Consider the following 26803-nt stretch of genomic DNA (forward strand, 5'->3'; position numbering starts at 1 on the left):
CTCACCGATATAACGGTGTTTGGGTGGTGCTTGCAGGTGGGTGATAAATGAATATCATTACATCATTAAATGAAACATAAACTCAGTTTGGAACTACAAACTTATTGTATTACACACAGTGTTTTGTTGTAAATATGATTAGAATTTGATTACATTGTATAATGTGATTTAAACCGTTTAAGCTTTATAAATGAATTTATATTAAATCATAAAACACCGAACCCAACCCAACAGTATGTATACTTTTCTTACCAAGCTCTAGCAAATGCAGCTCCTTTTTCATTATTGGTACGAAATCAATCAAATGATACAGTAAAAAACATTTAGCCCATCTGGTGTGTGCTTGCAGACATAGACACATGTTGATTGGTATTAGTGTACTCAGTTTCTGTTAGAGTCATGCAAATAAAGCGGGGCAGTTATTAGAAGGGTTTAAAAACGGAAATGGGACTCTTGAATTTTTGGTAAAGCACTTACATAAATTATTCATTACACGCTTTGTACAGTTTGAGCTATAATTTAAATAGACTGAACAAGTGGCTATGTCGAGTCTGACTAAATAAAGCTTTTGAGTTAGGAATAGTTTTCCAGGCGGATGTGCGTCTGTTGTGTTACTGACAGAGTTCCTAAGGGAGGAATTTGTTCTGTGTAAAACTGATTTACAGAAAAACTGGTGTGTTAGCACACATATTACTGATTTTAGGATCTATATTTCTTTTAGTTTATTATTAGCATCTTTTTAATTACAAGAGAGTAAATCTTATTTGTGACTTTGGAACACACAAATAAAACCATTAGGGTCAATTTTTTGAAATTGAGATTTGTACATCATCTGACAGCTGAATAAATAAGCTTTCCATTGATGTATGTTTGTTATGATTAGACAATATTTGACTCCTATATTTGACAACTATTTGAAAATCTGGAATTTGAGGGTGCAAAATTTACTTTAGGAAATATCTTCATGGAACATGATCTTTACTTAATATCCTAATGATTTTTATCATAAAAGAAAAATACATCTATAATTCTGACCCGTACAATCTATATTTGGCTCTTTCTGTAAATATACCTTGGTGACTTAAGACTGGTTTTGTGCTCCAGGGATACATTTATGCTTTGCCTTTGATTTGCAGTCTGAATCAAGATCAGTCTGTGATGAAATGCATCGCTACACCTACTAGTCTCTCAGCTCTCAAATCTCTTTTGACCACTTGGTTGAGATTTTGAGTGGAGGGTCTCTTGTTTCATGATACTATATATTACTCATGATCTCCAAAAAAACTCCATAACATAACTTAGCATAACATTCCACATGCCCTTTCCTTTCCTTTCCTTTCCTTTCCTTTCCTTTCCTTTCCTTTCCTTTCCTTTCCTTTCCTTTCCTTTCCTTTCCTTTCCTTTCCTTTCCTTTCCTTTCCTTTCCTTTCCCTTCCCTTTCCTTCCCTTCCCTTCCCTTCCCTTCCCTTCCCTTCCCTTCCCTTCCCTTCCCTTCCCTTCCCTTCCCTTTCCTTCCCTTCCCTTCCCTTCCTTTTCCTTCCCTTCCCTTCCCTTCCCTTCCCTTCCCTTCCCTTTCCTTTCCGAGTATCTCCTTACCACCCCGTTTGACCACTTCTGGTTGGATCACTGAGAGTGATATTAATACCAGGTGTAAACGGAGCCTTAGTTACGTTAAAACGTTGTCATGACAACGGAGATCAAAGACACAATATAATATTACAAACACAAGGTCTAATATTTACATGCAATTTTCTGCATTTTGTCCATCATAAAGTTCCTTACTAAAACTGTAAGTTCAGTTTAAAACTGACTACAGAAAGTAGGGATTACTTCCTGTGGTGATGGACAAGTGCTGTTGATAGCTAAACTTGTATTGAACTCTGAGTATTTATTTAACTGAATAGCCGTTTTTTAGTTTTCTTTTTCCCCCAGTATATTTCAGTAGCTGTGATAGACGAGAATTGATCTTTGCTGTCTGCGTTTCATCAGGAAATATACACCTCTTCTACGATAAGTCTTTTCTATTCACCAATGATATTTTTGTAGGGTAAAAAGTAAACAAAAGTATCCGGTTGGTTTGTCCATACTCGGAAGGAAAATATCGATGACTTAATAAACATCAAAATGTTTATTATTTCTTAAATCAGCAGGGAAGCTGATGTTTTGTTTAAAATATAAAAATCGAAAGACATTTTGTTGTATTACAGGGAAACCCTTCAAAACGCTAAATTTTATAACAAAGAGAAGCCCATGGCAGGTTCACTTAATTTCGATCACATGCGATTTTTCGAAGTTGTTTCTGTGTTCAGCTCGATGCAGCACAAAAAACAAGACTCTTTAAGCTTGAGACTTTGTGTTAAAAAGGAAACACGCATGGCACAAGATGCTAAAAACACTAACATCTGAAACACTTCAAACATTACTTCTTTAAATGAATAAAAATGTAATCAAATGAAGGCTGTACAATTCAAATCACTCACTGGAGTGTGACTGGACTGTTGATGGATAACTAGTGTTCCATCATGAACCCATTTCAGTTATTTTAAGCAAACGCTAGCAGGTGAATTAACATGCACTGTTCTCACACACGCAGGGCAACGACTCACTGGCACGTTTGTCGTTTGACTTCATCATTTGTGTGTCCCGAAACCTGATCTGTCCTGTTTTGTTCTGTGTCAACATTTCTTTCACTTTTTTTCTGTCACTTTTGTTTCATCGTCAAAATGCTGATTTTAAAAAGGAAAAGCGTGCAGGAAAACCTACATAAAATGTATAATTGACTTTAAATTCACATTTATCACATATTGTTTGTTAATGTTTAGTTGGCAAACAGCAACTTAGTCCCCTCAGGGTAGACCACGGCTGACTTAAAACTGGTTCTCGTAAGGTCATGTTCTTGTTGTTTTTTTCTGTTAAATGTGATGTTGTACAGTAAAGGATGTGTATCAACTGTCAGTTATGATCTGTTGCTTATGCTGTCACCTTAAACGTTTGAATACTGACATACCGCTTTAATATGCTTAGACATATGTAAACACAAGTCAGTACATGTTTATTAAAATGAGTTTTCTAAATGTTTGAGTTATATATATATATATATATATATATATATATATATATATATATATATATATATATATATATATATATGTCATTTAATGTTCATTTAATGTTTGTGTTGAATTCAAATACCTGTAATGATTCTGAAAGCGGGAGTGTCTGTGTTCAGGGCGTAAGTTTGTTGACTGCTTGTGTGTATAAATAGTAGACGACTGTGGGAAAAGCGTTTGCGAAACTTCTTTTTGTTTGCAATATTATTTGGTGCTAATAGAGGCGCAGAAATGACACGCTTGACTTCTAATATTTGCCAGCTGCATGTACAGTTTTGAACTTGTATTTGAAGTAGTCACACTGAGCTTCTAAATTTGAGAAACAATAAGGCGACACCAGGTATTTATTGTATATCGTCTCTGTATATTGTACGCAGTATACATTTACATTTCACCAGCGGCAGCGGTGTACAGTATCACACGTGAAAAACTGCTGTGTTATATAAATGTAAATCCTTTATTGCCATGTATACCAGAAGTTAAAGCATAACACAGGTCGTCCTGCTTCCTGTAAAACCAGACATGCCACATTTTTTTTTGCTAAAAGGCGGTACTATTGTACTGGAATTGTATTATGTGATAATGCTTTACTTTGATTTACAGTTTTGTTTAACATTATTCTCATAGGCTTTTGGTAACAAGAGAAATCCACTTTCATTTTATATTTTATGTTAAGGCAAGCATTTATCATAAAGGAATAGTTTACTCCAAAAATTGAAATGACCCCATATTTTACTCACCCCCAAGCCATCCTAGGAGTATATGACTTTCTTCTTTCAAACGAACACAGTCAGAGTGTATCCTGGCTCTTTCTTATTTTCAAGCTCCGTAAATTGGATATTTTCGTTGCGAATCTAACCTATACGCTCATCACATGTCCTCTGAAGAAGATCGATGGGTATCTGTAACAAAAATATTTCGATCTGCTTCAGAGGACATGTGATAACGCATGAGTTTCACGACAGATACATTACAGAGCTTGAAAGAGCTAGGATACATTTTTTAAAAACTCTGTGCTCGTCTGAAAGAAGAAAGTCTTATACACCTAGGATGGCTTGGGGGTGAGTGAAATCTGCTGTAATTTTCAGTTTTGGGTGATCTATTCCTTTAATACTAGTCTTAATGGCTTCAAATACTGCCACTCTGTAATACCTGAAATAACTATTCCTTTTCTGTGTCCAAGCTTTAACGTCATCTAACATAGTTTGATGAATTATGTGAAGTATTTGTCTAATCCTGAGTCTGTTGTCCTCTAATGAAATTCATTTTTATCTAACTTCACCATATTTGTAGAAAGGACTCAAGTCTTTTTTGCTAAAAATAGAGGCTAACAATTTGTAGTTCACATTCAAAACCGATACAGATCTAAATGAACTACACAGAGATCCGTCGTTCTCTTCGTGAGGCAGCCTATAACTGAAATGTTTGCTTTTCTCCAATAGGAAAAATAGGGATTATTTTGTTTCTCTTCAATAGAAGGAATGTCAAGAGAACCTAAAATGTTTTAATCGATGCACCTGTTCTCTTTTGAGAATATAGACATTTATAATACAATTCAAATGCCTCTTTAATCTTCTCCTCCTTATTTATCTCATCCATCTTATTTTTAATAACTTTAATTTGCCTCATAATGTGAGTATCCTGACTAATTGTGTGTTGTTTTGTTAGATGCTGTAATTTGTCTTCAAGATTCTAAAAAAAAAAAGTTATTTTTCTTCTGACTCTACTACAATGAGGTATTTCAATGAATGAGACCATACCTTTTATATTTTATATTAAAATGAAGTGCAGGCCCCCTTTACTTGCAATACATTCTCTTGCCTTGAACAACATTTGATGAAAACAATTACACCCAAAAGTTACATTTTGTAAATAATCTTTTATTCTGTATTACCTCCAATAATTGTTGTCTTTTTGGGCAACTGCTTTCTTCAAATATCTTGGGAACACTTTGTATTGGGAACAATTTTCACTATATAGCTGCTTATTATGTTATTAACATATTCTGGGACCATATTGTACATCCCTAATCCTACCCGGTATCTAAACTTAACAACTACCTTACTAACTATTGAAAAGCTACATATTAGGGATTACTACTAGTACCTTCTTACATTAAGCACAAAATGAGATATTTAGCAGAATGTTGAATCTGCTCTTTTGAAAATAAAGGGAGACTACCGCTATTCCTGATCCCCATTTATCATCTTAAACATTGTATCAAACATCTCCTTTGGTGTTCCAAAGAAGAAAGAATGGTTTGGAATAACATGAGACTAAATTACAAAATTTTTGTATGTCGAGTCAAAGTTTAATAAATTTGTATGTTGTTCTGCTTAGGCTGGCTGAAGACATTCGATGACTACTATAAAGACCAGACGCAACACATTCTCAACAGCATGGTGGTGAAGTTACATGAAGACAGTCGGCGGAAATTTATCTGGTCTGAGATCTCGTATTTTGCCAAATGGTGGGACAGCATCGATGCGCAGAAACAAGATGCTGTCAGGAGGTGAGGCTTTTCTCTGCGGTTGATATCCATATATCCTCATGCGTCGGTGTAATTTATGGATTCGTTAATTGCGATGTTCACACACAGGTCTGGTGTAAGCAAGATTGGGAGTGGAGGAGGACTCCATTGTGCTTTTGGTCCCATTTTAATTAAGTTCGAAGTTTATACTTTATTGCCAAACTCTCAGGTGATGCTTTATGTACAAAAATAAAACAACAACAACAAAATTACGTTGAGATATCGGTACGATACGAACGTACTACTTTAATAATGATAATGACATAAAATGTGGTTTCTAGTATGCATTTATTTTCATAACCATTCGCTTCTCTTCGAACATTTCCTAAAATGTGTTAATGCATTCTATTTAAACTACAGCTAATCAATGTTATTCGTTCAAAGATGTCACCGGTACATATTTACATATGGTTAAGAGGTCAATCCTGCCACGAGAGAGGATGGGATGTAAATGCTTGTCAAATATACAGAATTGGTTGTGATCACTGTTGTGCTTGCCTTGGGAAAAGACACAAATGGCATGTGGAAATGTAATAAACATTTCTGCTGTGGGTTTGAATTCCAATTAGAGCATCTTTCAGAACGGCCTGAGGTGAAGGCTGAAGCCAAATGAAAAATCCAACGCCAATATTTATTCGCTATTGATTTGATGCACAGAAAGAGTTTGAAGCAAACAAGCTCCATTCTTTTGAACACTTTCACCCCCCACCCCACCTCCTCCCCACCCGTTTATTTCCAAGATGGCCTTGGCTGACTCCAAATCAAGATTTTTTGGCAGGCATGAGCAGGTTTTATTTCATTTTATATCAGCCGAATCAAGGTCTAGCATAATGATTCAATTTCTTTTACTGCCACATACATGGAGGTGTATCTTCAGAATAAATCAAGATGTCTGAGCTCTGGAGTCTGCTTAGTGCGTTACGGAAAATGGGAACTGCAGATAAGTCCATAAATTCCAATCTACGCTGGCATATGTATGTGTATATATATGCATGTGTGTGTATATATACATATTTAACTTTCAGCATCGGGAATGAGATTTTTCAAATATTTCATGCATTGATCAAAGTGCATGTCGGCATATTTTCAGATGGGTCTAACCTCACCTGAACGCCAATTTTATGCACTCTCAACATTTAACTCGATATAGGAAGCGCTTAGTCTCAAATTTCTCTTTCAGAAAGAGGTAAACTTATATTTTATGGTCTAAATTGCTGCTGCAGTGCAAAATGAACTAGATGACGTTCAAGTTCACGGTAGGGTCAAAGTCAACATAATGCGTTTTACTTGGTTTGACTACGTAAAATTATTACGTTTTTTTAAAAACATTCCGAATAACATGCATTGATAAATCGCGCACAATAAAACCCAAGACCAAGGAAAGTGAATAGGGTGGTTTTTGATTCGGCTTTAATGAAGAGTGTAATCACTGCTGCCCAGTGGCTCATTTCCGCAGCCAGTGATTGATTCCAGAATAACAGACCATTTTTCAAAGTAATTTTGAAAGTTTCCATCAGTTACGTGCTGAGCTAGTGCTCTTGGTTTTGCTACCGCCGCTCTTATTACTGGCCTCCAGAGGGCCACGCTATACGATTCGCAGCTGAAATATTCAGCATTACAGAGAAAAGCTGCTGACTGGCAATCAGGCCTGGAGAACTCTACTTCTAATAAGAGATGCCATTACCCAAGGTGTCTGCTGTCTGTTCAAGAAAATAATTAGTTTGCAGTGGCAAAACTCAATAAATCTGAAGATTCCCCAAAAAAATTTTAGTTACTGTGTATAAAACTGCGTATGTGGAGAAAGTGCTTTGTAGTAAAAAACCCTGAAGAAAAGCTGTTGATGATGTTACTGTGGTGAAACATCCTCTGTGCTTAGATTAAAGACATAAAAATGGACTTTATATGATTTATATATTTTAGACATTCTTGGTTTTATTGTGCACATATTTTAAAAATGAAGTAAAAAATTGGTTTCGTAAAACCATATTAATGTTCTGGACGTGAACCGACAAACCACTTGTAAATTGGTTCTAGTCTGTTATACACTGGACAATAAACGATTACCCATGAGCTGCCTTCATTTCAAACATTAAACTATTAAAAAATTCAAAACTCGGAAGCATTTCACAATGCACCCTAGATTTTACAATATGATTATGAATCATCGCTTTGTTTGGACTAGCTTTTGACATCGACAACCACTGTTTAAAAGTAGATAAGCCTGTTTATTTTGCTATCATAATCATATACATTTTCAGTAATGACTTTATTTGTAATGCAGTGTAATATTTTTGTTCGATTTCTGTTTTTAAATGTTATTGTGGTAAAACAGAAAAAAACCTTCATTTTGGTTGTTTACAATTTAATTTTAACAACTGTTTTGTTTTTGTTTGAGGTTTTTTTTTTTTTTTTTTTTTTTTAAATGTATATGGCACGTGGAAAGAAAAAAGAAGATATTGTGAACTCAGGAAAAAATATTACAATATGAACGTGATTAAACCAAAATAATGGAGGGAGTTAGCATGAAGTGGCCTTGCTTGAATTAAAAGCAGAAAACAAATTAGTAAAAAAAAAATAGTATGACATATAAATGGACGCAATTGTACTAAAACCCATTGCCTTTGATTTAGTACAACCTGACAATTATGTAAATAAAACTCGGAAGGGAGTTATTACTTCAGAATACTGATGGCACAACACATTTTAATACAAACGAGATTTAATACAAAATTTGAAATGAAAAGGTGTCCTTTCATTATAGGTTGGACAAAATGCTGCATGTTTCTTTGAAGTTGAAATGTGTCAAATAACAAACACTAAACTGAAATTCAGTCCCAACAAAACAAATCAAAATCAAATTATGCATAATAAAAAATCTCTTAACATAAACTAATATTTTCCTGTGCTTTTTCCATTAGACATTTGAGGCAACCAAAACAATCCAAACAAAGATGCTGCAGACAGTTTTTGATTTCAAATAGATTGTTTGAAATTTAAAGCAAAAACAGAACTAAAACGAGTCTGATTTTAGCTTTAAAACATCTGCACGAAACTAGACTCTGGTTGCGTATCTAAATGTGGATCTGTGAATTTCGGATGACGGTGCTATATTAGCAGATAACAAATAGGTCAGCACCAACAAAATAGGGCAAAAAAACATACCAACGAAGTCATGTAAAGATGTGAGCGGAACTGACTCGAATCTGAGGAGGATAGGGCAAAAGGAAAGGTGCTTCACTAGACCAATATGAGTGAGCGTCCTCCTTGGAAGACACAGTGGCAGTATAATCTGTTTTCAGTTTAGAGGTTTTGCCAGAGATACTTCATCTCTAGCATGCCTGAAGAAAGGCAAACGACTATCTTTGACAACAGGCGTCCAGCCAAACGACTACCTCTAACAGTACCGCAATTTTTTTTCTTAGTCCGAGGGGCACCAGCAGTTGGTGAGGAATGGTGCTTTTGAGCTCTCAAGTCACATCTGCTTGCAAAACACTAGCTATCCTGTCGTGGTCCAGTCCCGCTTAAACGCAACTGTCTTTCCGACATAGGCAGCACATCTCAATGCGGGCACGGGTCTTTTAGGTGTTTCCTGCAGAAGCTGAACACCTGAAGATTAGGCTCATTAGGGCAGAGCTTGTGGTGTAGTGGGAATGCGGTAGGAATGGAGCGATAAATGCACCATGGAGTGCAGGAAAAAATCTTCCTCTGTGCTTTTACTAAAGAAGTTTCGGAGTTAACTCAAAAACAAGTCAAGGCCGTTTAAATTCAAATCCACTGAAAGTAAAAAGACGTGTATAGTATTTTGAAAAGCATAAAGAAATAAGTATACCACCAACTTTCATGCAAACAAGTAATATAAAACATACAGTAGTAGTTCTTTAACAGGTTTTTGCATTCAGTACGCTGGTTTTTTGTTATGTAAATGAACTTGACAAACGTATTTGACCAGAGGCAAAGTCATGCGATTGGATAATTTATTTTCTTAACTGTTAACACTGGTGTATCGTCAGTGTGTAATTGTAACGTTTGCTAATAGTTTTATTTTAAAGTCATGATTCCTCAATTTAAAGTGAAATTAGGCAAGTCGTTACATTCTAATACAACACTTTACAATGACTAGTGAATGCAGTTTCTTTAGGTAGGTTAAAAAAAGATTTCCTTTTTCATTCACTGTCTCTCTTTCTCTAACGCAGGCTGGTAGAGAGCGGTCAGCTCGAAGTGGCTACAGGAGGCTGGGTGATGCCTGACGAAGCCAACACTCAATACTCTGCATTGATAGATCAGTTAATTGAAGGTCACCAGTGGTTAGAGAGAAATTTGGGTATGTAAATCTATTGCATCTCACCTGATTGTTTCCCCTTTATCATTCATTCAGTTACTATAAAGCTAACAACAAAGTGGTCGATATCTCCACTTCAAATCTAACGGTCACAGAAACAGAAAGAAAAAAGATGAACGCAACTTTGTTTCCAGGCGGACTGATGCAGAAGTTATATAAAGTCAGTAAATTAGATTAAAACTTGCTAGATCGAGCAAAAAACTTTCCGGTTGGACTGTGGGCGGTCCTAGGTTAAACTGCGTAATAATATCTTGTTTGAGACCCATTTAAATTCTGAAGATGTGGGTTGTGAAACCCAGAATGTTAAACCTCTTAACTGCAATACTATGTGGAATCTTAGCTCTTCTACATATTTATGCTTCCTATATTGGCTCAAAGACCTCTGGGAGATTTTTTTTTTCAGTGTTCATTATTAGTGTATTAAAACATGGAGCAAAGCCCTGGCTCTCATTACTACACATCCACTCTACCATCTGCTCTCCTGATATCTCAGCTGTCTATGGACCGCTTCTCAAATATAGATTGATTGGAGAGACTGATAATACAGCGAGTCTTTGGCTTTCAAACAACACTTGTTTTGCTGATGATGCCATGCTCTCGGTATTACATCGAGGAAAGCTATGTGCAGCTTCGTTCAGGTTTGCTGATGCTCGTGTGCTCATGAATATAAACACGGCTGTCTTCAGAGGACATGTGACCTTCAAGATTACCTGCATCCCCTGTGGTTCACTCTGTTCCACGAGTTCCTTCTGGGAATCGTCTCCTATACATTTGGAGCTGTTGTAATTGCTCTGCTGAATAGATTCCCAGTTTTTCTTTATCCACACTGAACATGGGACCTTGCTGTATCTAAAAACGTGACTAGGGATGGGCGCTATAGGTAAAGAATTGTATACATACATTGCCTTTCAGAAGATTGGGGTCAGTAAGAGTTTTTATGATGCTTGAATTATGTCTCTTGTACTCACCAAGAATACTGTGAAATATTATTACAGTTTAAAATGCACTAATTCTCAAAAGGTTTAAATAATTAGGATTTAAAAAAAATTTTTTTGAGAGAAGTCTTTCTTGCTTGCCAAGGCTGCATTTATTTAATTGAAAATGCAGTTAAAATAGAACTGTTATTGCAATTTAAATGTAAATAACAATTAATTTTAGATGAAAATCTCTGATAATATTATAAATGACTGCGCTATCGCCGGCTGATCATATTAATTTCTTGAAAAAACCTTCTGACCCTAACCTTTGAATAGGATTGCATATATATATATATATATATATATATATATATATATATATATATATATATATATATATATATATATATATATATATATATATAGCTGTTCTGATAGCTTTCAGGAAATGAAGTTAAAGGTATAGTACACCCATTGTTTATGTATATCATATTTTACAGGATGCCAGGGTGATGCGAATCGTTGAATAATGTTATAATTTTTTTTTTTACAAAAAGTATTTTCGTGGCTTTGTAAAAGTGAAATAATAATTAACAGTATAGATTTGTATATAATGTATATTTTTATATACTAATACTTCTGTGAATAGTTTTGAGTGATAATAAGAAGATAATATGTTACAATTTAACTACGTGTAATGGTGGAAAGCACTTAAAGTATACTACACTGTTTTAGTATGTTTAGTACATAATACTGTGCTTCTTCTTCTTCCCCTTTTTGTTAGGAGTGAAACCCAAGACTGGCTGGGCTGTGGATCCATTCGGACACAGTCCTACCCAGGCTTACCTCCTGAGACAAGCTGGCCTATCTAACATGCTGATCCAGAGAATACACTACTCGGTGAAGAAACACTTTTCCTCTCAGAAGACCCTAGAGTTCTTCTGGAGACAGAACTGGGGTAAGCACCTAACCTTGATGTAGGAAATTGAGGGTAAAGTTTTAGAAAATGACTTTTATGGGAAATGACTATTCTTTTATGCAGCGCTTTAGTATTTGACTTAAACCTATACCATGCATTTCAATATAGGTTACTTACTTTAAAATGCCTGACATTTAAGTTTGACTCAAGTGGCGAAATCGGTGTCTTTGGGAGGTTATCACATGTCTTCTGAAGCAGATACATGGGTTTTGGAACAACAATATTTCTAGTTTTCAAATTGTAACGTAACTGACTGAGCGGCGAGTTTGGCTTCTTGGCTGACTTCTTACTTGACATACAATGTATGACGTAAGTTGCATCATATTTACGCTATAATTTCAAAACTAGACGGATATATCCGATTTACAGAGCTTCTAAATAATGGACACTATCCACCCACATTACCAAGCTTGGAAGAGCCAGAATAATTTATTTAAAAACTCAGACTGTGTCTGAAAGAAGAAAGTCATATACACCTAGGATGGCTTGGGGGTGAGTAAAATATGGGTTATTTTTATTTTTGTTTAAACTATTCCTTTAAGGGAAAAGCACAGAACGAAACTCTCCACCATGTCACTCAAACCCCAAACAACTATTTTCTTCCATAGTACAAGTGAAGATGTTTTGCAGAATCATTTTGCAGTTCATTTTTGGGTGAACTGTCCCTTTAAGCCTCAAAACAGACCGTGTGTCAGAGTGGCCTCACACGTTTGATTGGAAATCTCTGTAGGAGCCTGTTCTTAATCACATGAGCTGCTCGGTGGTGCCATTCACACTTCCCATTGATTGAATCCATCTTTTATTTAGCGATTATGTTGATTAAAATCTGGGCAGGTGGGGGTGCTCGCTACATTTAGCTTCATGATTTAGAAATAGAGGTCGAAGTGAGATGAATCCAGTTTTCCACGAAGCATCTGCAGCTGCTGGCCCCGGAGCGGTTGGTAACAGACCTAACAAAAGCCTGTGCCTAGGAAAAGCTCGTCTCCCGTTCCAGATACATCTCTATCACTGGAGGTCATTCAGATCCTCACCATGAAAGATAATCACACAAACTGTAATGATCGACCTCACCAAAATGCGCCTGAAGCTGCGTTGTGGGTCTGCGGTGAGTTGATGATGGGTTGCATGAAAACTTTCTGCTCCAGTCTTTAGATTGCTTGAGTTCCTCAGACTCCTCAGGAGGTCATAAACCACACAGCACGCTTGGTTAAATTAATGATAATAATGGTGCGGTGACCGTGCATCACACACCCTAGACTCTTTCCTCAGTATTTCATCATTTATGGCAGGATAATTATCGTTTGGTAACATCCTGCTTGTAACTACATGTCAGTGGTGTTCGGTTGAACACCTCATGCCGAATGTTGACAAATCACGACAAAGAAAAAACATTTTTTACAAGGAATGAACCATGCGAAGTATTACATTTAGTGCAAAGCGAAAAGTTCAAACCAAGTGTTTTCAAGCAAAGTAAATGATCATTAATAGATTTTAAATAATAAAGCAAGACATGCTGTTCAGATTGATGCGTTTGGACATTTTTATGACTTTATGAAGCATTATCAATGTCTTTCAAAACAGCGTACGTTAATAATAAATGAATTAATAGAAATTAAAATGCGAAAAGAAAGAAATGAATTAATAAACAGAAGGGAGAGAACAAAAGCAGTCGTTTCAAACCAGAACTGCTTTTAAGAATGACTGCAAATCATTCAGTCCAGACCACACTTCATGGCATTTCATTTATAATAATAATATAAATTATTATGTACTTTTTAAAACCTAAAAATAGCCAGTTGCAAATACAAAGGATTTAAAGGTTAAAACTTTAAAGTATTTGTTTTTGTAACTGTTATTTTTGGTCTTATTATAATGTGAATGTGTTTGCTTTGTTGTTCTAATGAAAGAGATGAAAGAAACAAAGGTGCACTACAGAAGCTTACCTAATAACTTTTAATTTATTATTAGGCACTGAACTCACCAAGTACATTTGCTTTTTGCTGAACAGCCAACCTTTTCTCTTTTGATTTTATGAATTCTGCTAATAGGCTATATGTTAAATATTAAAATGATTAAAACAATAAAAAATATTGAAAACATGCACAACAAAGCGTCTTCAAAAAGTCATATTAAAGCATTTATTTTCGTTAGTTTTGCATCTCGAAACTGTTTATTAGTGAGGCAACATCTTGTGTAAATATTTCATGTTAAGTATAACCTATTTACCATCAGCCCTTCAACCCTTAACTGTTCAAACGTATGACAAAGTTTCTCAATCCGTAAGAGTCTATTTCATGTGATGAACTGCACCTGTTCTGCATCTGTGGATGTGAGGAGAACCGCTCTCACTAAAAGTCTGTGTTTTTCTGAGCTGCTGTATGTTGCTTCATGGGTACTTGTTCTCTAATGATTTGAATGAAAAATAAGAGCTGAGGGAAATGAGTAAAGCATTACAAGGGCTGCACTGGAGCCAGCTTTTCTCAGAACGGCAAACAAAAGAGAAGTCAGAGGAAATGTCCTCCCACATCCTATCTATTGTTTTCCGTTGTCTGCTTGTTCAGTGTCGTGCATCTGTTTGGGATATGCTGTTTTTCCCAGATGCAGTGTTAAAAAACCACTGGAAAAATGGACTCCGAACTTAGATCTCTGACTGTAGCTTGTGCTGAACAAATATGATTACAGTTCATTTGGCTGCAACAGCGTGCACTCTATGCCAGGCTGAATTAGCTTTCTACTCAATGTAATTCCATATATCACCATTTAACAGACAGCCAGACTACTCTGTGCTTCACATCTGGTCCCTTGTTTAAAGGAAAATCTTGCATTATTTATTCACACAGCTTTTATGAAGGTCACTCTGGAGCACATGCTGTGCTGAATGGGTAATTGAATATTTTTTATTGCAAATAAAATATGATTTGATTTTGACATTAGTGGATCATTTCATGATTTGAAGCCTTGAAACTGAATGGACTCGTAGTTGTTTGCTCTGAATTGTGTGCAAATTAAATGTTTTCAGTAAGTAACTGGGAAAAATAGCAATTAATCCCTCTTTAAGCAATCGGTTGTATCATGAAAAGTGGCTGTCGTGTACTTATTTTCAAGAAAGGCCCACAAATGAAAGGGCCTGGTAACATCAACAGAAAAAAGGAAATGAGTTTCAGAGTTACTGTGTGATGTTATTTTATTTTACTTGCATAATAACAATACTAACTGTAAAACTATAGAAATATAGGTGCAGCATTAAAATAGAGTGAGAGCGGCTTGATTTGAAAGTGATTTCTATGTAACCTGTGCCTCATCTATTGCCCAACCTTGTCCACACAAGACTAGTAACTTAGCATTTGTTTCTGATTTCAACAGACCAGGACTCAAGTTCAGACATTTTATGTCACATGATGCCATTCTACAGTTATGATATTCCCCATACATGTGGTCCTGACCCAAAAATCTGCTGCCAGTTTGACTTTAAAAGGCTGCCTGGAGGAAGAATCAGCTGTCCATGGAGAATTCCTCCTCAGGCCATCACAGATAACAATGTACAGGAGAGGTATAGACCTTTACACCAGTCACAGACATTATGAAGTACCATATTTACTCTGATTCTGAGTTACAGTGACCGTTTTTAATCCCTTTTTTGTGTCATTGTTTGTGGATTTGTGTTCCCTCGGTTGTGATTTAGTTTTAGATTTCCCTCCACTTAGTTTACTCTCTCCGTTTGTAGAGCTCAGACACTACTGGAGCAATATAGGAAGAAATCCAAACTTTTTCGGACCAATGTGCTCCTGGCACCACTTGGAGATGATTTTCGTTACACTGAAGCTGTTGAATGGGACCAACAGTTTGAAAACTACCAGAAACTTTTTGATTACATGAATTCTCACCCTGAGCTTCATGTCCAGGTCTAGTATACTTCATCTTTTACTTTAATTTCCGCCTTAATTGTGTTTGGGTTTTTTTCTTATGCATCTTTTTTCTCTCTTTGCAGGCCCAGTTTGGAACTATTTCAGATTATTTCAAGGCCTTGCGTGAAAGCACTGGCATGGATCCGGTTGGCATGAATGTGGGCCAGTTGGCTTTGCCTGTGCTAGGTGGAGACTTTTTCACCTACGCGGATCGAGACGATCACTACTGGAGCGGATACTTCACCTCACGGCCGTTCTACAAACGCCTGGACAGAGTGCTGGAATCACACCTCAGGTAAGCTTTTAACAAATCCAAATGCACTACATGAATATCTACAGTGATACTGCTTTAACACTTGGCAAGAGCCAAATGGAGGTAAAAATTGGCTTCAGCAAATACATAAAACTGAGTTATTATGTGCATCTGAACAAAAGTTGGATACTCATCGCTGAATCTGTCTATGAAAGAGAAGATTAGTGACAAGTTTTACTACATTGGAAAATGACCAGCAAAAGTTTATAGCAAGCAAAGAGGATTTCGTTTATGGCTCTCTATAGCACCGAAAATGTGAAGAACAAAATTTGAAATGGACTGCATTATTCTGCATGAATGTACTGCGTACAAATTTTTGGTCCGGGTCTCAGTGTCCAAAAGTTGAAACAATAAAAAATACTATTTTCATATGCCTTGACTTGATTTGCCTTTGAGACCTTGAGTTCAAAATTAACATGAAGTTAATTATGAGCCAGAATGCAATATTAATATGTGCAATAAAATTAGCAATTCATATTGTATAGACTAATTACATTTTCTGGAAATTCAGCTTTTTCAAAGTCTGATCACATCAGAAAAAGACTGTAAGTTTGAAATGTTTTTATCTGCTAAAAGTTCGTTTTATTGACTTAAAAAAAATACACTAAAATACAGATGACCTAACACACGTGCACTAGCAGTTGGGAAAACTGTATTTTTCAAATGTTCAAGTTTTATTTAACTGCTAAAAAAAAAAAGAAGATGACTAACTTTTAAGACTAGTCTAAGCAGTTTATGCAACTGGCCCCTGAACCGAGTCGGTCTGTAGGAAATGGAGCTCTGTGATAACAGATGTTACCATCTTTTCTTGCAGTGCTGTACGCTGATAACTAACTCACAAAGCTGAAGGTTGCGTGCGTGTGTTGTCACGATAGGACTGAAGGCCTCTGACAAGGTCAAAGCAAATTAAAGTGGTCGGTTTTGAGCCAACAGCTCAATGGATTTTATTCAGTATTTGACCGTGGCCATTGACTGCGCCACCTTCTCGTTTGTGGGTGCTTTACAAACTTTACTCCTTGACTTCTTTCTAACACGATATTGGCCATAGAAAGATGAAAATTGTTCTAGAGAAATAAGGAACAATCAACAATTTTTTGAATGTGGAATAAAATTATTTTTTATTTTATTCGTTACAGCAGGAAACTATAGAAATGTCTTTGCAGGTCTTTTTAAATCGGCTTGGTTCTAGATAATGAGACTTTACTGTGATACGTACAGATTTTTTTACACTGATTTTTCTGCATGCTCCTCTACATGCATCAGTAAAGCTGATTTCATTGTTAAAGGGTTAGTTGACCCAAAAATGTAAATTCTGTGATTAATTACTCATCCTCATGCTTATATAAACCTGCAAGAACACAAATTAAGATATTTTTGATGATCGGAAAGCTTCTTTGACCACCCTTACCAAAAAGAAGCATACCTGAAGTGTATTTTATTAAGTATACTTAAGTAAAGCTCAAGTATATTTTTTAGATTCTTATTTTTATTATGGTTTTTACAGACATGAGAAACAAACAATAACAGACTCTTTTCAAGTATATTTTAAGTATACTTTATGCATTTAAAGTATAACAGTAGTCAACTTTAAATACACAACTAGTTTACCTATGTGTTTTTAGTTTGTACTACAACTATATTAATTTTGTCAGGTAAATTTCTCAGATATGGGGATATGCGGTGCTGAAAAAAAGACTATGTATTAGATTCAGAAAGATAATCAAAATGTCCAAAAGCCTGACAATCATTATTTTCTTTTCATGGGTGGACATTTTATTCCACAATGTTCCACAATTTTGATGCTGTTTTTTTCTGATTATCATGTCAGATTATGTGCTGTTACACATCTTCTGTTCTCAATTTACAAAACACATGAACAATGAAGAAGAAATGTATACTAATAGCACACTTGAATAAACCTATTTCATACGTTTTTACACGATCAAGGTACAGAGATGTAGCAAGGAGATCTGTAAAATAATCCATGTGACATCAAGGGTTCAACTGTAAAAAAAGACTTTATTCAACCGCTTCTCTCCTCGCCACCCCGGCACCGTTTTGGAGAGTATCCACTAAAAGAAAGCAGCTTATACAGTTCTGTGTCAGCTGCATCATACAGATACGTTATTTCCATTCCGATCAAAGCGTACTCGTGTGGAGCAGCTGGCACAGAACAGCATACTCTGTTCATGAACCACTGATATCACATGGATTATTTGAACTATTTCCTTGCAATGTTTCTGGACCTTGCTCGTGGATCCTTTGCTGTCAACGGGAGGATCAGAGAGTTTTAATCAAAAATGTTTAGAAGATAAACAGGTCTTACGGGTTTGGAACAACACGAGGACGAATAATTAGTGACAGAATTTTCTTTTTTTTGGGTGAACTATCCCTTTAACTAAAACTATGTTTTTTGATGTTATGTATTCTATACATCTTGTATGGGTTTGTCTGTCTGTGGCTGCCCTGCATTTCATTGTTTAGTGCAAAACGTGATAAGGATATGAATTTCCTTCATTTAGTGCCTGCATTGTGTGCCTGTATCCTGTCCTCTCAAAGACGGCCGTACTTGATCACACGAGTGAATAGATTGGGTACACCTTCAGCTCGCGGATGCGGAGAACTCTATTTAACACAGTATTTGCATTTTGATGGGTGTCTAAATGTAGGTTGGAGACAGTTTTCATCAGTATGCGGTTGTTAAACTATTCCCCGTTCTACACGATGGCTTCTTTCACTCAGCAAACAGGACTTTGTTCAGCTCTGCTCGATTTCTCTCTCACACACACACACACACACACACACACACACACACACACACACAGTAGATTGATTAGAGATATTCAGTCCAAGGTCATTTCATGTTTAATTAATTATTTAAGTCAGTGTTTGGCTGTTCTTGCGGGAGCAGAAAGCAGATGTATGTTTGATGTGAAATATGTAGGTCACATGTACTGTTTTTATCTTTTAAATACTGTCTTTGAACCATACAGTAGAAATTTTGAAATGTTTGATCTGCAGGAACTACTTAGTGTTGCTTTATCAGTTCACTTCAAAGATCTGTTCGGGGTTAAAAAATAGATTTAAGCTGTGGATAACTGTGTCACTCTAGTTTACTGATGTTCTCTCTGAGATGTGAAATATGACTCATATTCAACAGGTTTTGTCAGGTTCGCCCAGCTATAGGTTTTCATCTCCTGTAGAAAACCTGAGAAGGTCATTATTTGGAGAGGCAACACCTTTATTGTTAGAGTTATTGTTAATGTGGAGAGATTCTGCTGCTATTGTTGCTCTCACTCGGACACTCCCAACACAACAGTGACCATACCAGACTATTATCTGTCTTTTACAGGAATGTGAACATTAGCTGGATTCAGGAGGTATTTTGATGCCAGATGGATTCTTGTAACACTGTGGATTTGAGGGGACTTTTGATCTTGCGCGGGAGGGAGTTTCATATGTCACTTCGTGTTTGTCCGCAGGGCAGCTGAGGTCCTCTACTCTCTGACCTTGGCCAACATTCAGAAATATGGGCAGCCCAGCGAGTACCCTGCAGTGGATAATTACAAGTTACTGACGGAAGCCAGACGCAATCTAGGTCTCTTCCAGCATCACGATGCCATCACAGGCACAGGCAAGGACTGGGTGGTTGTGGACTATGGGACCAGGTAGTGCATCTTTCTTAAAATATCTTACAGTGAATGTGTAAAAGACACCTTTTCATCACCGCAACGCATACGTTTTGTTGCATTTTGTGTCAGTCGGCTAGAATATCTTAAGTCGTTACAATCTGATTGACATGGTTCCCACGCTTCTTGAAAGTATTTGAATATCAGACACAAGGATTCAAGGCCTGGAAAGTACTTGTAAAAAAAAAAAAAAAAAAAAAAAAAGGTCCTTGGAAATGCTAGAATTAAAGATTTGTGCTATTTCAAACAGCGCTAATAATGATTGGGGGTGGACTTAACATGTGAGCTGATGCACAGTCCCAGGGCTGCCAAGAATTGGGCTGCTTTGACGCTCTTTCCCAAGGATGTTTTCATGTCCGCGGAAAGAGCGTCCAGTAACGTCCAAGCGAACCCAATAACGCTGGCCCCTGGAATGTGACTATTATAAGGTGAAAAATATGTATTTTACCTCGCCAGAATGTTTTTTTAACCAATGCAGATGAAAAGCATTTGGGATAGTTTTGAATAGCAATTGGGAGGGTTGTGCTGATCAAACCTGGCAACCATGCGCAGCCTGCATGAACCTGGAGAAGCAGTGTATTTGTGACTGAAAACTACTCCTGAAAATATTTCTACGCACCAGTTCGACTGACCGAACAACATTTGTTTTTGTGCTTAACAGAGGTTTTACATTTGCAGCATTGAGTAATGTATATCAGACATATCTGTTCATTAAACGCAATGTTAATCAGAATCCACTCAAAATGTTTTTTCAAAATGTAATCATTAAACAAGAAACTAGTCACTTGCCTGATTTTGCTCTGTTTTTGTGAACAAAGAGTTGCAAAACATTCTCCATTCAAACACAGCGTTGTTTAATTTATGAACGAACGCGCGGTTTTGAATGAATCAGTTTCAATTACAGAATGAATCGTACCAGAATGAATCAGCCATTCAAACGAACCAATTGAAGGAATGTTTCAGTGATAAACTTGTGGTCGCCTACTAACAGTTTTAGCTCCTGTTATTTAAATCATCTAATATATTTATTTTTGAAATGTTAAGTATTGTAAGTGGTTGTTCATGAAGCTATATGCTCGGGTGTGAATTTGATAGGTGCTTGATATAAAATAAATGGTGCTTGAGATAGTCCTTGAATCTGTTGTTCATGAAAGAGTGGGAACCTTGGATTGATTAACCATTGCAAAATGGCAAAATAATGAATTTATGAATGTATCCATAAAAAAAAGAGAAAGGAAAAAAAACCTCAAATATGTTTAAAAGAAAACACTGTGAGTTTTCTAGGGCTAATCATTCCTAATGCTTATTTATAAAATTACTAATACAACTGCCAGACAAAAAATATTACAACTTAAATGTTGAAATGTATTCCCGTGATCTCAAATTTAGCAGTTTTTATTTTAATTTTCATCGTCACACGAATGCTCAGAAATCATTCAAATATTCAAATTTTGTCAAAAACTTTTTTTTTTTTTTTTTTTGTAGGGTTCTTTGGGAATGCATGTTTAAAAGAACAAAATTATTTAAAATAGATTATAGAAATGTTTTTATTATTTTTTTATATAAGGTTACAAAACAGAATCTGAACTTTAATTTAAAATGTGCTTTTTTAAATGTGCTTTTTTTGTTAATATAATTATGTTAATATAATCTTAAAAATAGAATGCAAACATATAATTTGCACACAATGCATAACACAGAAGCTTTTAAATTAAGTTCTATAAGATTTCTATAGTTTTTTTTATATTTACAATAGCTGTGCTGAATTAATTTCAACATAAGTTAATTAAGACATTAAAAGGTAAAGTAAAATATGATGAGTATATAGTATATATGTTGCAAATTCTATAGACTTAATTTCTCTAGTGAACTAACAAGTTTTGGACACCGATGACTTGCTTGTGCAGCCGTTTAAACTTGTTTCACTTACATCTGATTCTTATCTGATATTATCAGCTAAAAGAGACATGGTAAAAACATGATGATCTTTGTTATTTCTAAGGTTGTTTCACTCTATTCTGAACGTGAAGCGTGTGATTGTGAGCTCAGCTCACTGGTTGGTGCTCAAGGACAAACAAACATACTACCATGATCCTTCAAATCCCTTTCTTGAGATGGTGAGCATTCAATGTTGTACATCCATGACATGGCACCACTCTGAAATTTCGGTAATTGCTATGTGCACATTACATTTTTGTTGGTTCTGTATGCATTACAGGATGATGTTCAGCCATCCCAAGATGCCTTACCTCGCAAAATCATTTTTGAAGTTCGTGAAAAAACAAGGTAGGTCAACAATTTTCACAATTATTTTTTTTAAACGACATTCACACATAGAAGAAACTAATAGGACTTTTACTTTGGGAACATTGCTTTATAACGTAATAATTAATACAATGTGGAATAATGTTGAATTAAAAAGTGGACTTACGGTACATGTTAAAGTAGATGAACTAGATGAAGTGGACGACAAAAGGCAGTAGATTTTTTTGTGGCATGTAATGCTTCAGAATTTTTTTCCCTGTTCCCAGGTTGTTAGTGGTTTTCAATCCCGTAGAGCAAGCCAGGACCTCCATGGTTACAATATATGTGACAACCCCTAAAGTGCGTGTGCTGAATGTTCTGGGTCATGTGGTCCGTGCTCAAGTCAGTCCCGTGTGGAATGATGCCAGTCATGCTGCTGCCGACATCTTCCAGGTGAGACAGCAGATCACATCAGCGCATCAGTCTATTGTTTATGGAAAAGAGCAATGTGAGGATTGCGAATTCTTCAAACTAGTCCATGTTTGAGGTCGTCCGAGTGGTCTCCAAGCAGTTCAGGATGTTTTTATCGTGTTTATTCCTCAACAGTTGTCGTTTGTGGCTCAAGCTGCTCCTCTGGGACTGAGCGTGTACCAGCTGATGGAAGGAATGGAGGCAAGGACAGAAGCTGCTAAGCACATGTTTCTTCAGGATGGCAAGCAGATTTCTGTCAGTGAGCTGGAGCATTTCCGACAGTTCTACCAACAAGACGCGGCTCCTGTGAGCATTGAAAACGCTCACCTGAAACTCTCCATCTCCACAGCTACAGGTCTTTTAGAGGTCAGATCATAGACTGCAGCTCTCTGGGTTTGTTGTAGGTTCATACATCTAGGAACAACTTTGAAATTTTCGGAAAACGTCTCTTGTCTACAGAAAATGAGGTTGAAGGACGATGACTCGGAGCACCTAGTCAAGGTGGAGTTTGCTTGGTACGGCACCACCAGCAATAAAGACAAGAGCGGCGCCTACCTGTTCCTGCCTGACAAAGAAGCAACAGTAAAATCTTGTTTATTTATTTATTTATTTATTTTTTAATAATCAGATATTCCAAAACCTGCCCAATTGTGTTGGGGTTTTTTTTGGAAAAAAAATCTCTATTTATTTTTTTATTTATTTACATTTTATTTCTAGACATTGTAGACGGAGTAAAAAGAAACAGGGAATCGAGACAAGATGTATTTGGTTTAAATCAATGTGCATACTGTCCATGCTTAATTCTGTGTTCTGTTAGTAATTTTTCAGGGCAGATAAGGGGTATAGTATGCAAATTGGCTTGGAGGACATGATTAGACTCAAGCCCAGGTTTCCCATTAGCACCACAGCTTGAGCACTTCTCCTGCTGGCACTATTGTGAATGGTGGCAATTTACGTTGTAAAATAAATCCCGTCTGGATTTTCATTTTCAATGACTGTTTCTTTAATAATAATAACATTAGTCGCAATAGTAGTAGTGACATTCTTATTATATAATTATTATTCTTGTAATTATTATTTTGTACTATTTGCATTGCATCTTTCTTACCTTTACCGTAATAACAATTAAAGCAATAAATCTTTAATTATTTTTATTGTTATTTGCACCATTCTACTCGGCTTTCTGCTTTTGCTAATTTTCATGTAATAATCATTGAATACTTTATAACTAATAATTGAGGGAATATTAACATGAAGTAATAATTAATGTTTAATTATTAAAAAGATTACACTACCAAAACTTTATTAGCATTACACCTAGGTAAACCAATGCTGAACCAAGGCTGCTGAATAACGGTGCACGATAAACTGGGTTATATATATATACAGTGCCCTCCATAATTATTGGCACCCCTGGTTAAAATGTGTTCTTTAGCTTCTAAAAAATTCAGTTTTGTTCTAAATAACATAGGACCACAATGGAAAAAAAGAGAAATTCCATCCTTTAATTCAAGTGCATTTATTCAGTGGAAAAAATCCCACATTAAGAAATAATTCTTTTTATCAAATCATGGGTGCCACAATTATTAGCACCCTGATATTTAATACTTTGTACAACCCCCTTTTGCCAACAAAAACAGCACCTAATCTTCTCCTATAATGTTTCACAAGATTAGAGAACACAGAAAGAGATCTTTGACCATTCCTCTTTGCACAATGTCTCTAAATCATCCAGTGACCTGACTCCTCTCCTCTGCACTCTCCTCTTCAGCTCACTCCACAGGTTTTCAATGGGGTTGAGGTCAGGGGACTGAGATGGCCATGGGAGGAGCTTGATTCTGTGTGTGTGAACCATTTCTGTGTAGATTTGGCCACATGTTTTGGGTCATTATCTTGCTGAAAAGACCCAGTGACGACCCATCTTCAGCTTTTCGGGCAGAGGCCACCAGATTTTGCTTTAAAATGTCCTGGTATTTCAAAGCATTCATGATGCCATGCCTAACAAGGTTCCCAGGGCCTCTGGAGAGAAACAGCCCCACAGCATCACGATCCTCCCCATATTTCACAGTGGGCATGAGGTGCTTTTCTGCATACTCATCTTTTGTGTTCCGCCATACCCACTTTGTCTGTTGCCAAAAAGCTCTATCTTGGTCTCATATGACCAAAGAACACGGTCCCAGTTGAAGCCCCAGTACCGCTTAGCAAACTCCAAACGTTTGCGTTTATGATTAATGACTGAGAGAAAGGTTTTTTCCTTACGCCTCCCAAAGAGCTTGTTGGCATGTATATAGCGTCTGATGGTTGTTTTGGAGACTTTGTGACCCCAAGATGCTATCATTTGTTGCAGTTCTTTAACAGTGAGCTTTGGAGAATTTTTAACCATCATCCTCACTGTGCTGTGGGGCAAAATAAACTTGCGTCCTCGTCAGGCTTGTTTACTACTGTTCCAGTTTTTTAAACTTCTTAATGATTCTCTCACAGTAGATATGGGCAGCTGCAGAGTGGGTGGCTATTTTCTTGTACCCATTACCTAACTTGTGAAGGTCGACACACATCTGCCTTACTTGAATGGTGTGTTCCTTTGTCTTTCCCATGTTGAAGAGTGGATAAGAGAAATGGCCTCTGTGTCACGTCATATTTATACCCCAGGAAGCAGGAAGTGATAAATTGCTAATTAAATGTTCCTAGATATTCAGATCAACTTTGTAAACTACTGTAGAAATGACAGAAATACTTCAATTACATTTATTTTATAGGAATTGTTAGGGGTGCCAATAATTGTGGAACAAGTTATTTTATGAAAAATAATTATTTGTTAGTCAGGGATTTTTATTTCCCCTTAAAATTCATTTTATATTCACGTTATATTTTTCTACAATTTTCAGTGTGACAATATGCTTCTGCAATAAAAATTGAATTTATTTTAAGGCTTTTAACACATCTTAACCAGGGGTGCCAATAATTATGGAGGGCACTGTATATCACCCACACCTCTAAAAACTTTTTGCTTGTCGTTAATTTGTAGCAAACAAATGATTGCTGTGAGAATTTCCTGGAGCACTGTGTTTTTTGTACGTTTCATTCAGCCTGCTAACATCAAAGTGATTGGAGTTCTGAACGTAACGGGAGTTTAGTCACCGCTCACGGCTTTATCTGCTATCCACCCAAACACTGGGAAACCTCATAAGAGCTAAACTCTGTCTTTCATCAGGACATTAGGCAGTTTTGTCATGCAGTGTCTTTGGTAGCTCTGAGGGGATTTTATGAGTTTGATTCGATTCACATTGATTTTCTTTCTCTCTCACACAGATTTACTCTCCCTCTCAACCGCCGGTGGTTCGAGTCACTAAAGGACCGCTGTTCTCCGAAGTCACCACTACCTTCACGCACATCACGCACACCGTCCGGCTCTACAACACCCAGGGTAAGAGAACACTACGTACACTGTGTCAATCGAACATTTGCACCAGGGATTTGCGAAACGACGTTTTCAAGTTCGAACAGTTGAAGGAATGTCTTTATAGCTTTAGAAAACCTCCAGTCGATTGCCCCGTGGTATAAAACCCCTCCTTGAAATGCTTCTAGATGACGTCCTTTCCTTTTCTGAGTAATCTTTCTTAAAAGAGCCTTTTATTCGCATTACTGTAGCAGCTTGTTTAATGCTGTACTTTTTGATTGGACGCTGTATAAACCTTTGAATTGTAAATGCAAGCTTTTGAATGTTCCTCAGACTATAATGGATCGTTTGAACCGCGCAATCGTCGGCGCTTAAAAAGACAGCGCATTAAGCTACCAAGTTACAAATTTAATCTGCATCAGACAAGGAAGTTTTATACCCGACGAAAGACAATCCAACAAAAGTTTAATGGGTGTGCTAAAAGTGGGATCATTTTGTGAAAGAATGGAATGCTTTCAGCAGGAGTTCACGGCTTTCTTATCAAGAGCAGCAGGGGCCGGACGGTCTGTTTGTGACCCCTTCTGGGTGGGTGAGATAATGTACATGAGTGTTTTTGAAAGAGCAGAACAGTCACATGAGCCAATGCCCCGTAGCCGTAGGGACCTTTCTCCCAGTGATGTTTGTTTTTGTCCAAAAAAAAGAAAAGTATGAGGCAAAACCTCTTGTGGGTTATTCACTTAAATTGAAATTGGAATTTAGTATGCAAAGCTTAAGGAGAGGGCCCTTCGTCTCACACACAAAATAGTTGTCTCTGTCATTATATACTCGTCTCATTTCACAAGACACAACAAAAGGGGACATTTTTGAAGTATGCACTGATCAGTATTTTCCATGTAATTAAAACTGAAG

The 26803-nt window shown here is 36.6% G+C and overlaps 1 protein-coding gene across 1 annotated transcript in view; it reads left to right on the forward strand.

Annotated features, from left to right (window-relative positions):
* man2a1 (mannosidase, alpha, class 2A, member 1) overlaps positions 1-26803 on the forward strand; it is a 47968-nt gene that overhangs the window by 7281 nt on the left and 13884 nt on the right. Inside the window, exons 4-16 of the mRNA XM_043239330.1 lie at positions 5451-5622; positions 9834-9961; positions 11681-11854; positions 15239-15425; positions 15600-15777; positions 15864-16075; positions 19576-19761; positions 21785-21899; positions 22001-22068; positions 22314-22479; positions 22633-22863; positions 22957-23079; positions 25807-25921. Of these exons, the coding sequence (XP_043095265.1) occupies positions 5451-5622; positions 9834-9961; positions 11681-11854; positions 15239-15425; positions 15600-15777; positions 15864-16075; positions 19576-19761; positions 21785-21899; positions 22001-22068; positions 22314-22479; positions 22633-22863; positions 22957-23079; positions 25807-25921 (2055 nt within the window). The remainder of the gene's footprint in view (positions 1-5450; positions 5623-9833; positions 9962-11680; positions 11855-15238; positions 15426-15599; positions 15778-15863; positions 16076-19575; positions 19762-21784; positions 21900-22000; positions 22069-22313; positions 22480-22632; positions 22864-22956; positions 23080-25806; positions 25922-26803) is intronic.

The sequence above is a fragment of the Puntigrus tetrazona genome, chromosome 5 (genome assembly GCF_018831695.1).
Source record: "Puntigrus tetrazona isolate hp1 chromosome 5, ASM1883169v1, whole genome shotgun sequence".
NCBI classification, from domain to species: Eukaryota; Metazoa; Chordata; class Actinopteri; order Cypriniformes; family Cyprinidae; genus Puntigrus; species Puntigrus tetrazona.